The sequence below is a fragment of the Hyperolius riggenbachi genome, chromosome 9, assembly GCF_040937935.1.
Source record: "Hyperolius riggenbachi isolate aHypRig1 chromosome 9, aHypRig1.pri, whole genome shotgun sequence".
Classification (NCBI taxonomy): domain Eukaryota; kingdom Metazoa; phylum Chordata; class Amphibia; order Anura; family Hyperoliidae; genus Hyperolius; species Hyperolius riggenbachi.
Window position 1 is genome coordinate 249073624 of NC_090654.1, and position 18830 is coordinate 249092453.

General features: G+C 42.6%; 1 protein-coding gene and 1 long non-coding RNA gene across 5 annotated transcripts in view; one reads left to right on the forward strand and one right to left on the reverse strand.

Moving 5' to 3' along the window:
- LOC137533093 (uncharacterized) overlaps positions 1-7321 on the forward strand; it is a 39043-nt gene extending 31722 nt beyond the window's left edge. For both annotated transcript variants that reach the window (XR_011024137.1, XR_011024138.1), the window contains one exon: positions 6468-7321. This is a non-coding gene — a long non-coding RNA (uncharacterized lncRNA). The remainder of the gene's footprint in view (positions 1-6467) is intronic.
- Positions 1-18830, reverse strand: part of CEP170B (centrosomal protein 170B) — a 127752-nt gene that overhangs the window by 30681 nt on the left and 78241 nt on the right. Inside the window, exons 13-15 of one of the 3 annotated variants that reach the window (XM_068254260.1) lie at positions 15191-15235; positions 7453-7693; positions 6454-6613 (exon numbers count right to left, since the gene is read on the reverse strand). In XM_068254260.1, coding sequence (XP_068110361.1) covers positions 6454-6613; positions 7453-7693; positions 15191-15235 — 446 coding nt within the window. The remainder of the gene's footprint in view (positions 1-6453; positions 6614-7452; positions 7694-15190; positions 15236-18830) is intronic. The other 2 variants (XM_068254262.1, XM_068254261.1) reach the window with 2 other exon arrangements.

The following is an 18830-nucleotide window of genomic DNA, read 5'->3' on the forward strand; positions in this document are numbered from 1 at the left end:
GCGGTGTGTGTGTGTGTGTGTGTGTGTGTGTGTGTGTGTGTGTGTGTGTGTGTGTGTGTGTGTGTGTGCGTGTGCGCGTGTGTGTGTGTGTGTGTGTAGTGTGTGTGTGTAGTGTGTGTAGTGTGTGTGTGTAGTGTGTGTGTGTAGTGTGTGTGTGTAGTGTGTGTGTGTAGTGTGTGTGTGTAGTGTGTGTATGTCTCATTTTCGAAGGAGGTACCATCGCACACTGTAGCTAGTTTACTACTGGGTAAGAGTTACAGCTTTTACTGTACAAGCACAGCGGACATGCCATTACACTAGTAAACCAAAAAAAACAAAGGGTAGTTCTGGAGTAGCATATGTTATATTTCAGAGTAATGCTTTAGATTATTGCGCATCCATACATGCGATTTCTCTTTGAAAGACATTTTAAGGCAGATTTCTACTGAGCTAGCGTACATCTTGCAGGACACATGCCGACACTTATAGTGATGGGTGTAAACCCCCAAATGGCTTATGCATGGCTATAGGGATTATGGTACATGCTGAGGGTAACTGCAGAATGCCATCCAGAATACCACTGCAGTGCGATTCAGACCGCAATCCATAGGAGTAATCAGCAGAGTTTACCACCTGACACACCGCACAGGACAGAAGGAAAACAGAGAAACGCACCCTGTATGTATTTAGAGAGTTTCGCCTGTCTAATTCCCCCTCATGTGTGACTAATCATAACTGTAATTTGACCTCTCAGCTGTATCAGCTCAGGAATCGCGGCAGTCCTGGTAGAGTAGCTAATTTGTAAACACAGAATGTTAACCCTATGTCTGCTTCCTTGAAAGCAGGAAGTAGACGCACTGCAGATTTATATCAGCTGTAACAAAGCAATACATTTTTCTTTAAAAGTTATTATGCTGCTGCTTATCTTTTAGAGCAGAGCGGACGTTCTGAGTTGAGGTCCGCTTAAAGCAGGGTCCTCAAATGCAGAAAACCACAAACATTCACCCTGCAGCTCATAACCTGAACTACAACAGTGATCAGCTGAGTAAGATCCTGCTTGGTGGATAGCTGAAGGGGGGAGGGAAGGCACAGGCATCTGAGGGCACCTGTACACACAATAAGTGTTCACCTGACATGATCATGAACTGTGCAACATAAATCTAGTATGTGCATGTAGCTGTAATCTGCTGAAGGATTGCTATAGGGGGATCTGCTGTGCGCGAAAATCCCAGGCAGGCGGATGCATCCCCCCATATAGCCTACCTGGGGGTAACTTCTGCCTAGGGCTGCAGCCGGATCATTGGAGCGGACATTACGCTATCCCCTCCCGCTGCTCCGGCAAAAGTGGGAAGCGAACCTCAAGCCTAGTACACACAGTGCAGTTTAGCGATCAGATCCAAAATTGATAACATGATCGATTTTGGGTAATCATCAACGGAAATCGATCCCATTAACAAAGTGCCCACTTTTGAGGGTGAGGTGGTAGCGGTCATTCTGCTTTAAGAATCCTGCCGATCACACGTTGCCTATAGATGCCCAGGGCTGTTTGAAGAACTTTTTTTTTTTGTGTGTCTTCAGTTGTTAATCACAGGACTTGAGTTGTAGCGCTATCTAAAAGTGGCCATACATCAGGCGACTTAGTGGCCGATCGACCATCCGATTATTGTAGTAGAATTGGATGAGAATTGGAGCAGCCGATTGACAAAGTGACTTATTTCGGGCAGAAATTGGTTGCATTAGTCGATCAAACATGCTGCAAGAAGTCGCGCCCTCATGGTCGCTCAGGTGTGTGGCAGTAACAGCGGGCGATATTGGGACAGCGACCAAACACCCGGCACTGTTTATGTACGCATAAATGTGCGTATGTGCATTTATACATTACCTGTCCTGTGTCGCAGTGCCTGACCTTGAATCCACCGCTACACTTCCTATACACGCTGCTGGCGCATAGCACACCTGCGCATGCTTAATCTCACGCACGCTAGTTGGCGTGTATAGGGAAGAGTGGCAGATTTGAAGAAGTTTGGTCACCGAAGATGAACACAGGACAGGCACATTTATACACAGGGGAAGGGCGGCAAAGCCGCGAATGCGGAGGACTCGGCCGATTCCTGAGAGATTTCATGGTGAAATTGATCGGGAATCGGCCTGCGGGGTATGGGCAGCCGACAGATCTCTCTCTAATCAGAATCGATCAGAGAGATTTGTCTGTTGGTCAAATCTGCCCATCATCGCTAAATTTATGGGCACCTTAAAGCGGATCTGAGATGAAAAAATAACTATAACAAGTAACTTGTCTATATATCTTATCTAAAGTTTAGATAGTTTATACAGCAAATCTAGATGCAAACAGCTTTAACAGAATAAGAATATTTCTTCCTGTGATACAATGACAGCAGCCATGTTTGTAAACATTACACAGAGGCAGGCTTATCTGCATCTTGAGCAAAGAAAACTAATCCCCCCTCCTCCTCCCCCCTGCCTCGGAAATCTCTGGCTAGTAATACCTCCCCCTCCTCCTGCCCAGACTGAGCTCCCATGAGCCCTTGCTACTGTCTGAAAGTGCCTTGGCTCTCTAAAAACCTGTGGGAGTGGCTTATTTAGTTTATAGGGAATTAGAGCATTAAAACAAAAACAAAAGTATTTGGCTTGAGGAATGCCCTATAAACAATAGGAAAGGAACACAATTATGCAATGAGTAAAAGTTCATCACGGATCCACTTTAAGCGTTTTATTGTATATCAGAAGCGCACCACCAACTATTAACCTTGTATTATATGTAGGCGCCGGGCCGCTCAAACTCACTCTTATCACGCGAACGACAGTCTGTACACACGCCCGATTTAGCGGGCGAACGACTGAACGACGGGACGTTCAAACGACCCGTCGTTCGCAAAAAACGGACGTGTGTATGGGCCTTTAAGGTAGCCATACACTGGTCGATTTGCCATCAGATCAACCAACAGATAGATCCCTCTCTGATCGAATCTGATCAGAGAGGGATCGTATGGCTGCCTTTACTGCAAACAGATTGTGAATCGATTTCAGCATGAAACTGATCACAATCTGTGAAGGTGCTGCTGACGCCGCCCCCCGCATACATAACCTGCTCCAGCCGGTCTCCACTGTCTTCTTCTCCACGCTGGTCTCCGGTCCGGCTGGCTTCACTGAACTTCCTGTCCCACTCTACTGTTTAAACTTCCTGCCGGGACAGGAAGTTCAGTGAAGCCAGCCGGACCGGAGACCAGCGCGTAGAAGAAGACAGCAGAGACCGGGGGAGTCGCGCCAGCCAGAGCAGGTAATGTATTGCAGCCAGCGTCGGTCGTCGGGCATTCGAACGCCGCTATCAGCGCACTCCCGACCCGCCGGCGATCAAGCAAAATCATCCGCACGGACTGATCGACGGGAATGATTGATTTCGGACGGAAATCGATCGTTCTGTCAGAGTTTGCGCAACGATTTCACAGCAGATTCGATCACAGTGATCGAATCTGCTGTATATATCGGCGGGAAATCGTTAGGTGTATGGGCCCCTTAACCACTTGCCGACCAGGGGTGATTTGCCTGATCTGTGCTGCGTGGGCTCTCCAGCCCGCAGCACAGATCAGTATTATGCCAGGGCGATCAGACTTTCCCCCTTTTTTTCCCACTAGAGGGATGTCCTGCTGATGGGGTCTGATCGCCGCCGGCTTGCTGCGCTTTGCGGGGGGGGGGGGGCTCTTCAAAGCCCCCCTCCGCATCGTTTTCTGTGCTCCCTCCCTCTCCCTCCCTTCCTGGGCTGCGCAGGACAGATATCCGTCCTGCGCATTGAAGGATAGGCTTCAGCCTATCATATGCCGGCGATCCCCGGCCAATCAGAGGCAGGGGATCGCCGATCTGCCTTACGGTGTAGCAGCGCCGTATGATGTAAACAGCGGGGATTTCTTCCCCGCGTGTTTACATTTTGCCGGCGAGCCGTGATCGGCGGCTCTCCGGCTGTTCACGGAGACACCCTCCGTGAACGGACATGGAAACCCGCAGACGACCAGTTTACGCCAATCGGCGTTAGCTGGTCGTCAAGAGGTTAAGGCCTGGTTCACATTGGCACGCATCCACTCCTGCGCTGCGTTCCGCTCCGTGAAGCAGAGCGGAAGGATCGTGCAGGTCGGGAACGTCCGCAGAACGCAGGGAGTGGAACTGAGCGGAACGTAGCTATGTGAACTTTTCCATCGGGAAAGCATTGCTTCCGCTGCTGCGTTCCGCTCATCGGAGCGGAACGTAAGCTAGAACGTAGCAATGTGAACTTAGCCTAAGGGAAAAAAGATAGAGGTGGCTCAGCTCAGAGCACCTTTTGGCAGTTTATCCGGCCTGAGGAAGTGTGCATAGACCCACAAAACGCATTACTGATGCATATTACAATTCATTAATTACATTAATTTGTCTTTATTGAGGTAAGATAACTCGCTTTTTTCTATTTTATGTGTTTTTAACCTAGTTTTATCGATACCTGGGCACCTCTTTCCCCCTTTTGTATTTTAGAAACCAATTTTCAAATTGGGTTCAGATTACACAGCTATCAATACAAGCATGCAGCAAAGGTGGCCATACATAAAAGGATTTTGCAGCCCGATCGACCATCTGCTTTGATAATTTTATCAAATCGGATTAAAATCTGATTGTTTTCAGTCTGACAGCGGTTAAATGCGTCAATTTAATATGCTGGAAAGATCTCAGTATAAGCTGCTTGATCTGATGTGCGTCGATAATGACGTTTGATATCGTGACAACTGATGACTGTGACAGAGCCCTGGCCACCGGGACTGATGGTGACATGGGAGTATCTTAAAAAGACATTGAAGGTAATTTATGAGGTAATGATTTGTATATGTAGTACAGCTAAGAAATAAAACATTAGTAGCAGAGACATAAGTCTAATACTGTTTCCAGTACAGGAAGAGTTAAGTTCCAGTTATCGATGCTAAAGAGCCATTGAGCTATATGACTTTCAAAGTCGCAGAGAGCTCTGTCTTCTGAAGCTTATTATCTCAAGTGTGTGGCACTGTATGGTTTGTTTTTCTGCAGAGGGCAGTTCAAAAGTTCACTAGCCTGCTCGGTAAAATCATTTAGCATGCTGCGTAGTGTGTAAACTGCAAATATTAGAGAATGATGCAATGTATAAAAAAACTGTATAACTGAAAATAAAAGTATGAGAATATTTTGTTTTCTACTAATGTTCTAGTAATTATCCGTACTACACAACCAATTCATTATATCAATTTTTTTTCACTTCAGTGGCCTCAATTCATGGAGCATTATCAAACGTTTATCAAACACTTTATCAAACGTTTGATAATTTACCTCATGGGTAAAATCTCATTTTTAAATTCACTAAGGTGTTATATACTTATGGAATGTTTTACCGATAAAATGTTCAACAAATATATAACACCTTAGTGAATTCAAAATGAGATTTTACCCATGAGGTAAATTATCAAACGTTTGATAAAGTGCTTGATAAACGTTTGATAATGCTCCGTGAATTGAGGCCATTGTCTCTTTAACGTGGGTGCTAAAATACATGTGAAACTCAAAATATTAAATTATCGTGTAAAAGTTCATTTATTTCAGTAATTCAACTTTAAAAGGTGAAACTAATATATGAAATAGGAACCCTTTGCAGGTGTTTTGGATTCACTAGCTGATTAGAGTCTGACACTTTGAGGCTAGAATATTGAACATTTTCACAATATTCTAATGGTCTGAAATTTTGATTTTGGAGTTCTCATAAGCTGTAAGCCATAATTATCAAAATTATAACATATAAAGGCTTGAACTATCTCACTTTGCATGTAATGAGTCGATTTCATATATTAGTTTCACCTTTTCAGTTGAATTATTGAAATAAATGGACTTTTGCATAATGTCCTGATTTTTCGAGTTTCACCTGTATAACTGCACTATTGATCTGTGCCCTGGTTTAAAGTAATCCAGTAAGGGAAAAAAAAGTGCTCCTGGGGGGTACTTACCTCAGGAGGGGGAAGCCTTTGGATCCTAATGGGGCTTCCCCCGTCCGGGGATCCAGTGTTGGCAGCCCCCGAACAGCGTGCAGCAATATTTACCAATCTGCGCTCCTGCACAGGGGCAGCACAAGCTTCCCTTGGGCTCAGGCAGAAATAGCCGAGCCTGACCAGGTCTGCTCCACTGCACAGGCGCGACCCTATCGGGCTGGGCAATTTCCGCCGGAGCCCAAACGGATGCTTGTACTGCGCAATAATAGGTAAATACTACCGCACACTGAAGCCCCTACGGTGCCTGTTGGTGGATTTTCGGGGCTGCTTGTGCTGCACCCCATAGGGGCACTTTTTTCCTTACAGTTCCTCTTTAATTCATTTTATGCACAAATATGCATTAGTACATTAAGCCTTACAGAGGGCCAAGTAGAGTCTGCTGATGCTTTACCTGTGAAATGAAAGCACTTTATTACACAGATCTTACCTCTTCCCTTGCAGATATGATGGAGGCTGGTGTATTTGGCACTGAGCTTAAGGAGGTACTGTGTCCCGTCCCTGAGGAGCTCTGAGAATCCCCGTCTCCTGCTACTTCGTGGATCTCTTTAGCCAGACTGGCTACATCCTTTACCAGGGTTTGACTCAACCTGTGGAATACACAACACATATTTACACTTTATATCTAATGCCTCATACACACACTAGCCTTAACTACTGTAAGTGCAGACACCCTCATGTGTTGCTAAAAAGATCCGGAGCACTAGACTATCTTGGGTGAGCTTGGTGTTCCCCTTCTCCCGAAAGATGCACTGTCGTGTGACTCACCCCTGACCCTAACCCCTAACAGCCTCTTCCTCTACTGCCGGCAAACGTAGGAAAGAACCAGGAGACTGAGGTACAGGTACGTACACTTGAACAATTAAAAAAAACCAAATGACTCAAAGGCAGGGTCTAAGAGATAATACTTCTACACTATACAGTGTTTTCTTTTTTTCCATACTCTTATTTTTAGTATTTAACACCCATTTAAATAGATGTGGCATCTGCATGGGTCAACCTCGGCACTGGATCGGACTCCCTTTTAGCGCCTATGGAAGCGGCAGCGTCATGTCAGATAACACATCGTTGGAGATGTATGTATGCCACAATTATAGGCTACGGTATTTCCCTCTGGCCATACAGCTTTCTGGGTGTATTTTTCAAACTTCCATTCAAATGAAATGGGAGTTGAACAGCGAGGTGGGACATTATGGACCAGACCCGAATCATCCTCAAGGCAAACCTAGGCAGTTGCCTAGGGCCTGGAGAGTCTAGGGGCCTGGTGAATGCTAATCCCCACCAGATCTTGCTATAAAGCCAGGTGATCATCAGCGGTGGGCAAAAACTGCTATCTTGCCTAGTACCCCATTTCATCTTAATCCTTTGTTTTGATGGACTATGTCTAACTACGCATATAACTTCATTTACTATGGCTGTAGGCACTCACCTGGCTATCTCTGCGATTTCAGCAGACTGGGCCATAAAGTTGTTGTAGACCTCCTGGTCTTCCTCATCGTCATCCTGAGCAGCCCGGCTGTGCCGCTGGTGGTGGGAGGAGCCATACGTCCTGGGGGTCTGAGTGGCTGTTGAAGCATGGGATCGTTTGTGTTTAGGGGTGCTGTGATTAGAGCCATACTCCTCCTCAGATGTAGACAAATAATCTGAACCCTGCTGCCTCCGTCTTGATGCTTACAAAATGAATTGGTTTTAGAGAGAGAGAAGGTTAAAAGATCAATACTCGCCTACCCAGAGGTGAGACAGACGGGAACAAGTACAGTTAAAAAGCCAATATCCAAGTTGCTTCCTGTCAACTAAACACTGTATATTTATGTGTGTTCAACATAACACAGGGTTAAAGTAAATTGTTGCTGTGAGGGAAACGTCATCTGCTGTAGCTCTGAGAATAGTCACATGATCAGCTGAGCAGATACAGAACCACTAGGAGGGCAAAGGGGCAGGACCACAACTTCAGGAAGCAGAAACCAATTGATTAGTTATTTCTAGGAACTACATCATATGCAGATGAGGCATGAGCTCTGCGGCTTGGATTCAGATCAAAATGGAGCCTCTAAACTTGTGAAGCTGTAGCAGCTGGAGTTAAAGGGGCACTACAGCGAAAAACTGTACAATTTAAAATATGTGCAAACATATACAAATAAAAAGTACATTTAAGTAAAATGAGCCATAAATTACTTTTTTCTTAAGTTGCTATCACGTACAGTGGGTAGTAGAAATCTGACAGAAGTGACAGGTTTTGGACTAGTCCAATGCTTTATAGGGGATTCTCAGGGATGTATTTATTTTCAAAAGCACTTAGTGAATGGCAGTTGCTCTGTCCAACTGCCAAAAAACTGTGTAGGGAGCAAGGAAGCTGGCCAGCATTATTGTTTTTCCCTTTTTTTGGTAATATCTTTATAAAGAATAAAAGCCTTGCTGAGAATCCCCTATGAAGAGATGGACTAGTCCAAAACCTGTCACTTCTGTCAGATTTCTACTACCTACTGTAAGTGACAGCAACATAGGAGAAAAGTAATTTATGGCTCATTTTACTCTGGAAAAAAAGTACTTCTTATTTGCAAATGTTTGCACATATTTTAAAATTTTACAGTTTTTCGCTGTAGTGCCCCATTAAGGGCAAAGCACTTATGTCGCGTTCCATCGCTACAATACTTTCTCCTTCAAACCTGGAAGGAGGAAGTATTGGAGTGATGTGGAAGGCGACATGGATCCCAGCGGCTATAAGTGGCGAGTCAACCCCCTTGCCGCAGCCTGCAAGTTTAAAGGCTGTTTTGTTCAGAATTCAAACGGCAAAAATCATGCCTAGTGCAAATTACTAATCTACCCCATTATAAGTCAGGGTAGCTGTAACATTAAAGAAGTTTTTTTTTCTTCTATATTTATCCGCTTCTCTTAACAGGAAGTAGGGTGACGTTTACAGTGGGCATTGCGTTCCCTGCTGGTTTTTAACCCTTACCAGGTACCTCCCTACCCTCTACTTTATATAAGTGTGTAATTTACAAGCACACCCATTACAGGTAGGAAAAGGATCACAAGAGAAAAGACCAGAATGGCATCTTCCTCTGGTGAAGAGACTACATCGAAATACTCCCTTGCCTATTGAACTTACTACACTTCAAATGCTCCTGAATCCCTATGTTTGTCTTCCTGTCTGGAGCAACTTTAAAGGGTTGAAACAAAAGGGGCAATACTCTTCTCAGCCCATCTGACCTCTTAAGCAATCTATTTAAATGGGTCCACAGATAAAGGTTTCCCGCACAGCAATGGTAAATTAATGACTATATCAGAGATCTCAGGCTCTGTAAGTGCAGTGAAAATGTAGCATGAATTATACATTAAAGAACATGGAACCTGACCAACTATCAGCAACTTGTATTTCAGCTCTATAAGTGTGTAAATGGAAAAAATTATATACTTCAAAGGACTTTCCAGGAAAATGGAAAAAAACTTTGTTCACCCTGTTTTGACTGACAATTTGGGACATGGGATAGAATGTTCAGCCACTCTACGGTCGGTGGCATTTCAGTTTATGCCTGCAGTGCCACCTGCTGCTGAAAATTGGTACTGCAATCCAAATATCTACATCTAAGTTTTAAATCAGATGGGGTGTTTGAGAATACTTCAGAAACAGTGGGGACATTTTCCATTGTCCTGGAATTCCATTTATTGTAAGGAAACCATTTGGAAAGAAATTTGATTAGCAATACAGGGCTGGATTTACAGGATGAGTAGAAACTAATTCTAATTAATGTGGCAATGCAGACAAACCTTTTGGCAAGTAGGTAGACGTGATGGACCCTCTTTTATGCTTTTATCACCATCTGTGACCTTTTGATAAGATTTATCTTCACTTACTCCTTCATTAATGCGCTAACGTATTTATATTTTGTTGTAGCTAAAATGTCCTATAATAGGTGTCCGATCAATTTTCACTACCACGCTCCCGCTTTTCCACAGCTTCCAATACAACTCAGTGTTCTCCCCAGGCTCTTTTAGCTGGGTGCTCCACCCGGCTAGTTTTGGTGAGCACCCGGCTGTCATCGGCTTACCTCCTTCTCTGCTATAAGCAGAGTTGTGCAGAAAAGCTCTCATCTCGCCCCACCCAGCTACATTTTCAGGCCACCCGGCTGGAAAAAAATTCTGGGGAGAACACTGCAACTGTAGCCCTTATCCCGCTTTCAGTGTGCTGCTCTGCATAGGGTCAATAGGGAGAGCAGAGACACAATTTACAGGGATGGAGGCAAAACTTCCGAAGCAGTGGTAACATTTTATCAGCACACATCGCAGCCAATTCTCTACTAGTATAGACACATAGTAAAAAGTTTTCATCATACAGGCTAGGGGGTGAAATTCCTGAATCTTAAAAAAAAAAAAAAATAACGTTCGCGATTATATTGGTTTCCACCCACATTCATATAGCTTAACTGTCTTCCCTTTAAATTGGCCCTAGACTATGTTGGACATATAACTATAGTAGGGATTAGATTGACTTTCGTAGGGGTTTACAGTTAGTGAAAAGAATGTATGCTGTACATCGCCGATGTCCGCACTTTATAAATACTACATAATAATAAAACTGCAGAGTCTATTTCAAAAACACTTTAGTGTTAGTACACTATCAATTTAACAAAAGAATGTGAGACCAAATCTATTCAACAGGGACACAGATAGCAATAAGAACCTTAAAAGTCAACTATCGTAAAAAAATAGTAACATAAATAACATTTTTCATATGTGTCACTTACAATAGGCAGACAAAGTCTGATAGATCTGACAGTTTTTGAACTAGTCCATCTGCAGTTGTTCCTTTATTTATAAAAACACCTAATGAACTTCAGTTCCTAAGTCCAACTGCCAAAATGGTTAGATCCTTCAATATAGTTACTATTTGAGGAATAGAGACACCTTTTTGACATAAAAACGGAAAAAAAAAATCTTTCACGGGGCAATCCACTTTACCCCAGCAAAACACTTATTAACAAGGATTATGCAATATTTGAAGATACCACACCATTTTTTTGCAGTTCAAAAAAGGATTCAAAAAATGTTATTTGCACAAAATACGAAAACACGTAATGTCAAGTCATACAATAAGTTTGTCTTCACGAGGGTCACAGATTCGATTTATATATATATATATATATATATATATATATATATATATATATATATATATATATATATATATATATATATATTAGTATCAATGAATTATCTCCATGAAGTTATGAAAATTAGGTTCGGAGTACAAAATAATTTTCTAGGCCTGTAAAAATTGGAGTGGTATCTTCAAATATTGCACAATCCTTGTTAAAATACTAAGTAAAATAGTCAGATCCGTCAGATTTTAACTACCTACTGTAAGTGACAGCAACATGGAGAAAAGTAATTTATAGTACTGGTAGAAATATACATATACAGTAAATATGCATTTATTTTTAGTTTTACAACTTTTTGCAATAGTGGTCTTTTAAATGTGTTCCATCCCCTCAGCTACAAGGTTTGTCTTGGTTTTGGATAACATTCCTATTTTTTTTTTTTTTTTTAGAAAACCAGATTGAAAATTGAGACGATGAAAGAGAGCAACTCAGTCACTACTAAATCCAGCCCTTTGGATTAAAACTGTACAAAGGATTCATTTGAGGCGGTTCAGAGACAATATATATGTTCCATTTGTTGTACAAAGACAATTGGTCGAGTGTCTTCCGAGGGACACCCTATTGTGGTGTCGATTTATACTCTGATGGTCTATTAAGATTTTTATGGAGTCATAAGTCAAGGAAAGATGTGACTTCTAGTCCTACAACAGCTTGTGTGGAGCCGCTGCAGCGTATGCTGAGGCCCAACAACAAAAAGAGACATCAACTTCTTTGCAACAAAAGAAACATATGTTGTTCTGCTGAAGAAAAATTGGAATGAGGCTATGTAATAATGTGGTGGGACTGCATTAAGACGTTAATATCGGCTGAAACAATAACATTACAGAGGTAATATCAGAACCAGGCACGTGTTAGAACTCAGCTTAAAGTACCCCTGAACTGGTTTGTGTTTGACATACTTTTAATATTTTATATGTGGTGCTGTGCCAAATGACAAAGCACCATCCTCTACCTTCAGCGCCCCCTGTGCACCCCGATCTGCTCAGCTGTAATCTTCAACTGAGCAGAATGTTGATTATGGGCGGGGACAAAAAGGCAGTTCCTCCTCTCTGCTCCTCCTCAGAAACACCCCCTCCACTTGCCGCTTACAGTTCCGTATATATGTCACTGCCCACCCCACGCAGGAGAGCTGCGACGTGTGCGAGCTTGTGATGACTGAGCTCGGAACGAGCACACTATGCCAGAAGATCAACGGGGTTGCCAGGCAACTGGCATGGTTTGCAAGCAAATAAATATGGCAGCCTCCATATCCCTCTCATGGACAACTGAAGTGAGAAGAATATGGAGGCTGTCATATTTATTTCCTTTTAAGCAATATTAGTAGCCTGGCTGTCCTGCTGATCCTCTGCCTCTAATACTTGTAGCCATAGACCCTGAACAAGCATGCAGATCAGATGTTTCTGACATTGTCAGATCTGACAAGATTAGCTACATGCTTGTTCCTGGTGTTATTCAAACACTACTGCAGCCAATTAAATCTACAGGGCAGCCAGGCAACTGGTATTGTATAAAAGGGAATAAATATGGCAGCCTCCATATTCTCACTACAATTGTCCTTCAAGTAAGGGGGAAAATGGCAGCCCTTACCTCAGAGGTGGTGCTCTCTCCCGGCACCCCCACTGCCTCCTCCTAAAGATGACCACTAATGATCCAATTTCTAGCGAAAAATCGTTCGATCGATCAGAAATTCTGATCGGAAGATAAATTGTTCACTACACCATCAACGAACCAATCTTTGCTTTCTATCACAACCAATCAAGAAAATCCAAATTTTGGTTTGACAAAAATCCAGTCGGACATAATTGATTGTGCCCATCAATTGAGATTATTTTCAACCAATCCGATCAGAATTTCTGTTCATTCGAGCGATTTTTGGCTAGAAATTGGACCGTTAGTGGCCACCTTAACAAGTACAGCTGAGCTGCTGCTGCAATCAGTGAGTCTCCCTCATTTGCCCAGGCAGTAATGTCCCATTTAATTTAATTTAAATTGTATTACTCAGCATTAGCAAGCAACACCTTTCCTGCTCCTCAGTATAATTAAGGAAAGGATAACCCATATTCCCGTAAGTGACGGTTACTATATTGGGGTGACAGGTGCTCAGAGTATAGCGCGCAGCAATGACTAATTCATGGGATGGAACGTGCACAGTAATTTCTACTATACCGGCATGGGCTATGAGGTGTTCTGAAATGGTTTATTGTCTGAGGTAATCCTTGTGTGCAGGTGTGCATTTCCTTCCTGGACATTTAATACGGAGCTCCACCTTGCTGACAAATTTGACATTGCAAAGCAGGCAATAAACCCTTCAGCTTTGTAAACAATATTTATTATCCGTCATGATCCATTTTAAGAACAGAGTCTGCATCTAATTTTCCTGATATTCTACCTGTTCAAAACAGTCCTGACACCGATCAAATCTACCGCTGGATCAGCTTGATCTCACCATGTGACTGTTATAAATTTGCCTTTCTGAAGCAGAAGGTATTTGCGATTTCTCAGAAGTGTGTGAGGAAGTAGAAACCTTCCATGATGCGTCACTGAGAGAATATGCAAATCATTCCTTTATATCCCTGAACAGCAAAATACAGATACAGATCCGCTAGTGTGTTTCTGTACTCACTAGGGGTTTAGCAGAGATGATCACAAATGATTGTTTTGGCTGACGGAAATCTAAAAAGTGTGTATGTAACTTTAGTTCAGGCGCTTTTCAAATTGGGGCCAGCAGCGATCGGTTAACTATAATTACAGGACAGGAGACATTGGGCACGCTCCACAAACCGCTGGTAATATTGCTGTGCTTAGGTAGTGTGCGCCAATATTACCGGTACCAACAGCAGTAGGATACTCTGCGTTGCGTAATTAGCATAACTATAGCAACACTTACGTTACCCATGTACCTGAGGGTCACGCAAATTATGTAATAGTTACTGCAATTTTTCGTAAGATTGACAGATCAAATCGATAATTACCAGCATGTCCGATCTGCTCCCGATCGAGAATGGGATTGATTTTCATATCAGTACTGAACAAAATTGATCCTGTCCTCGATCAGAAGCAGAACAGACATGTCGGAAATGATCGATGACCCATCGATCTGATGGGAGATTGCATCTTGCCAACCTTAATATTTCAGTGTGATGTCTGTGCATAGCAATATTACAGGTAGTTCCTGCAACAAGCTCACGATGGCTAAGCGACTTGCAGCTCTAGATTACAAGTTTCTAATGTTGCCCAGGAAACAAGCTACATGGGGTTTATACTTACTGCCCATGTTTGCGTGGGTTTCCTCCAGGGACTCTAGATACCTCTTAAATTCCCAAAACATACTGGCATCCCCACTAACTGACTTTCTACCATGGCAGGGTCCTTAAAACTATGGCAGCATTATTAGATTGTGAGGCTCTCTAAATGACAGTAAGTGATCTAGTCATCTGGTCTGTAAAATGTTGTAGAAAATGTCTACATTATATACATGCATATTAAGAATAACGTACATACCGTACTTGCAGTTCCCACACATTGTTAAATAGCCTCACATGGAATTTACAAATCTCAGTAGTGTAAGGTTCTATGTACAAAGCATGAAGCCCGAATAGCTCCAACCTCTTCCTCTGGCAACTGACAGAGACTTTTCGCGTCAGGAGGCAAGTACCACCCCATTCACCTCCATGGGACACAGAGGATGTTGGCTACACGCAGCAGAGATCTGTGCTTGGATCCACACTGAGGGGCATAGCCTGGATACCGTGGCATCGGTGAGGCCACCAGAGCAACCCCAGCACACGCTCACACCGTCTGTGTGGGTGGGGTTACTTCACCTGACTGTTGCTACAGGAAGAGGGAGTGTACAATGCACCTTAAAGGCTTAACAGGACAGGGACACATATGACACCAGTGAATAAGGTACAGACGCTGGAATTAAAAATGTTAGTGTGCTACCAAGAGTCCAGAAAAACCAATTCATTCAGACACAAGATCTGTGGTCGACTGATCGTCACAACTTACATGTTTGGGAATTTTTTTGCGTCTCGCTTAAACCAACACTGGCAGCTACAAACAATAGCACATTTCTGTAATCGGTTCTCTGAACAATTCACGACAGATATATAAATGGAAGCAAACAATCATTTTCATGTACAGGAGAAATCCATTAAATTTCTTTACATTGAGGTCTAATGAACAACATCATCTTATGCTAGGTACACGCGATACAATTTTCAGATTTACTGCCACATTGGTTATTTCCAACAGGTTTAATCTGTTTTTCAACGATTTGATTTTCACTTCTATGGAAAATCGATTGGAAATCAGATCGGACATGTTTAAAATAATCAATCTGACAGTAAATGTGTCAGAAAATTGCATTGTGGGTACCTAGCATTAAAACTGACCTGAACTCTTACACAAGAGAGCAGGAACACAGAGAAATCCACTGTGCTCACCCTGTGTGTGTTTATAGAGATAAACCTGTCTAATTATCCATCATCTGCAAGTAATGATCCAGTGTAATTTGAGCAGTCAGCTCTCTGCTGAGTTGTGAGCTAATATGTAAACACAGGAGGTTAACCCTTTCTGTGCTCACAGGATACCTGGAAGTAACCACACTGCAGCATCTCTGTAGGAGCTCTATAGGCTGTATCAAGGAAATGTTTTGCTTTGAAGGTTATTATGCTGTTGCTTATCTTTTAGAGCAAGCAGGAGGTTATGAGTTCAGGTCCGCTTAAAGTTGTTTCTAAATTAAATTTTGGGCCCCCCTTTCATGGAATATAAAACTATCCACCCTGTTTGTGCTTGCATAAGAATTTAAAGGGAACTTGAAATGTGATAAACATGGAGGCTGCCATCTTCTTTGCCAGTTGCCTGACTTATGTGCTGATGCTCTGCCTCTTAATACTTTAATATCGCTGGCACAGGATAAGCAAGTGGATCAGATGGTTTGAGTCTGACTCCACTGGCTGCATGCTTGCTGCAGGTGAGCGACTCAAAAACGAAAGCCAAAAGCTTAGCATATTAGCTAGGCAACTGCCATTGTTTCTAAAGGAATGTAGATGGCAGCCTCCATGTTCCTAATACTTTAGGTTCCCTTTAATTATCTTAGTTAACACAGGAGGAGGCATAGAGATGTCTTCTTGAAGGGCAAGACTAACATCAAACTTTCTAGGGACAGGAAGCACAGTTCTTAGTTATCGTTCAAAGTCGACAATAACCAAAAGAATAAAAAGTGCTTGATAATGAACAATAATTTAAAAAACTTGCAATATACATTTAATGCATCCTGGAATCTCCTATAAAACAGACTAGAAGCTATGTTAACCCTCCTGGCGGTAACCCCGAACTACACTCGGGGTGGCCGCCGCAGAGGATTTCTCTGCCCTGGGAGGTTTTTTATTTAATAAAAATGTTTTTATCCGTTGTAGCTAGCAGTTCGCTAGCTACCATTGTCCCCCAAGTCCCTCCGCTCTCTACCAACCCCCCCCCCCCGATCGCCGCCGTTATACGTACCCCCAGGGATCCCACGATGGCGCAGCCTCTCCAATCAGTGCCAGGCTTCGCTATGGGGAGGATCGGGATTGCACATGACGTCATGACATCAGACGTCATGTCCGATCGTCACCATAGCGACGACTGAAGCACATTGGGGAGGCTGCGGCTCTCGCAGGATCGTGGCTAGGTAAAGTATAGCGGTGGCGATCGCGGGGATCAGAAGGGTGCGAGGGACTTGCTGAACAATGGTAGCTAGCCTAGTGCTAGCTACAACGGATAAAACAAATTTAATTAAAAAAATCTCTCCTGCGGATGCAGCCTCAGAAACTGCGTACTGCCAGGAGGGTTAAAGTGCCCAAAACAAGAGCCCATATAACGTCAGTTGGGTAGATTTATTGAAACCAACTAAAGAAAAATTGGAGCAAAACTGGGGCACAAGTGGAGCAAATTTCTAGGATTGTGATTGGTTAATGTGAGCAGCTGCACCACTACAGGTCCTTTCACACTTATGTGCAGTGCCGTCCCTCGCGACACGCTGCACACAGGTTGTGACACACAAGGTAACATTAAAGTCTATTGACTTTCATGTCATCATTCACAGTAGATAAAGCGTTCCCGTGGGTTACGATGGAACGCCTCTGGGAAGATTGAATCACACAACACAAGTGATTTCCAGTAGGGTTAATTAGAACTGGGGTAGCTTCTTCCAGCCTCGCCTCATAACACGTGCACTAAATCAGGTTTGTGCATGCGTTAGCTAGTGTGAAAAGGCCCTTCTGCACTTGTTTGCCTCCTGATAGTGTAGATAAATCTGCCCTTGGCTATGCGAGTCTCCTAATGCTCTGGAAGAGTTCAAATATCTGGGGTCATTTTAAATTACTGACTACTGATTACTGACTAATGAGAATTAAAGTGGCTGAGCCCGAAGTCCTGTCCAAGAATACGACAACTGCCCCTCCTATGTTATCAGACAGGACAAAACTTATTTAGACTGACAACCTCTAGTTCTGAATTGCACCAGCGTTTTAAACAGAAAAAAAATGTAAATAACAAAACAAAAGCAACAACAACAAAAAACATAAAATAAACTAACCAAGAACACTTCCTTTAAGCAATAAGTTCAAGTTGGTTATGAAACCATCACTATTTGTAATAACAGTAAAATGTAAAAAAAAAAAAAAAAATTAAAAGAAATTAACAACTTAAAAGAAAAAAAGCACACAAAATCTAAATATATTAATTCCTGTGTCAAATAATACTCAGCTGAAATTATATAAATGAATGTTTGTAAGCTGTAAACATCTGAATTAAATGCTGAAATTTTCTTACCCAAGCCTCATTTTTAGCTGCACAGACGAAAAATGCCCAGGGAATTTTTGCCCTGATGCTGTGCAAAGCATGATGGGATTTTTGATGTTGCTCTCCTTCTGCTGTTTTGGCGCAACAGCTGGGAGGGGTGATCAGGACACAGGACAGTTGGAACTGTGTCTCATGCTCCCTGTCACCTCCTTTCAACCAAAAAATGTCTGCCTACATGAAAAAGATGGCTGCCCTATGAAATCACAAACATTTGCCTGTTCTTTTACAACAGGGTGGGTAAGAGATTATATTACTTATCTATTTTAATTAACATTACTACTAATAAAACTTAAAGTGGACCCAAACTAAAAATACAAGATTTCAGAAATAAAATCTATTTTCTAAATTATAATAATAAATAGCAACCTTTTTTCAGCTGCATGATGACAAATATAAAACATTTTACATTTATTGGAGAAACCCCTCCCTTCCTTTCATATTGCCGGGAAATAATCAAACTGGTGGAGTAGATGGTGTCCAGCAAAGGAGGAGTTGCTAATGGCTGCCACCTGTATAACCCTAGTTATGCAAAGAGGAGGGTGAAAAGCATGCACTGAAATGCTCATAGGCTTGAAGGAGTGTTTATCTTTGTATGTGTCAGAGTGGTGCAACTAATTAAAAAAATGTTTGGTTTGGGTCCGCTTTAATGACAGTATGTTTATTTAGGCTGAAGTTGCCCTTTAAGGGTGTTTTATTTTTCTGTTATTAACACATAAAAATTGGAGTAGACCTAAAATAATAGTCTGATTATCTGGACTATTGGGGGCATTTGTCCCTAATATGCCATAATCGACCATGCCAC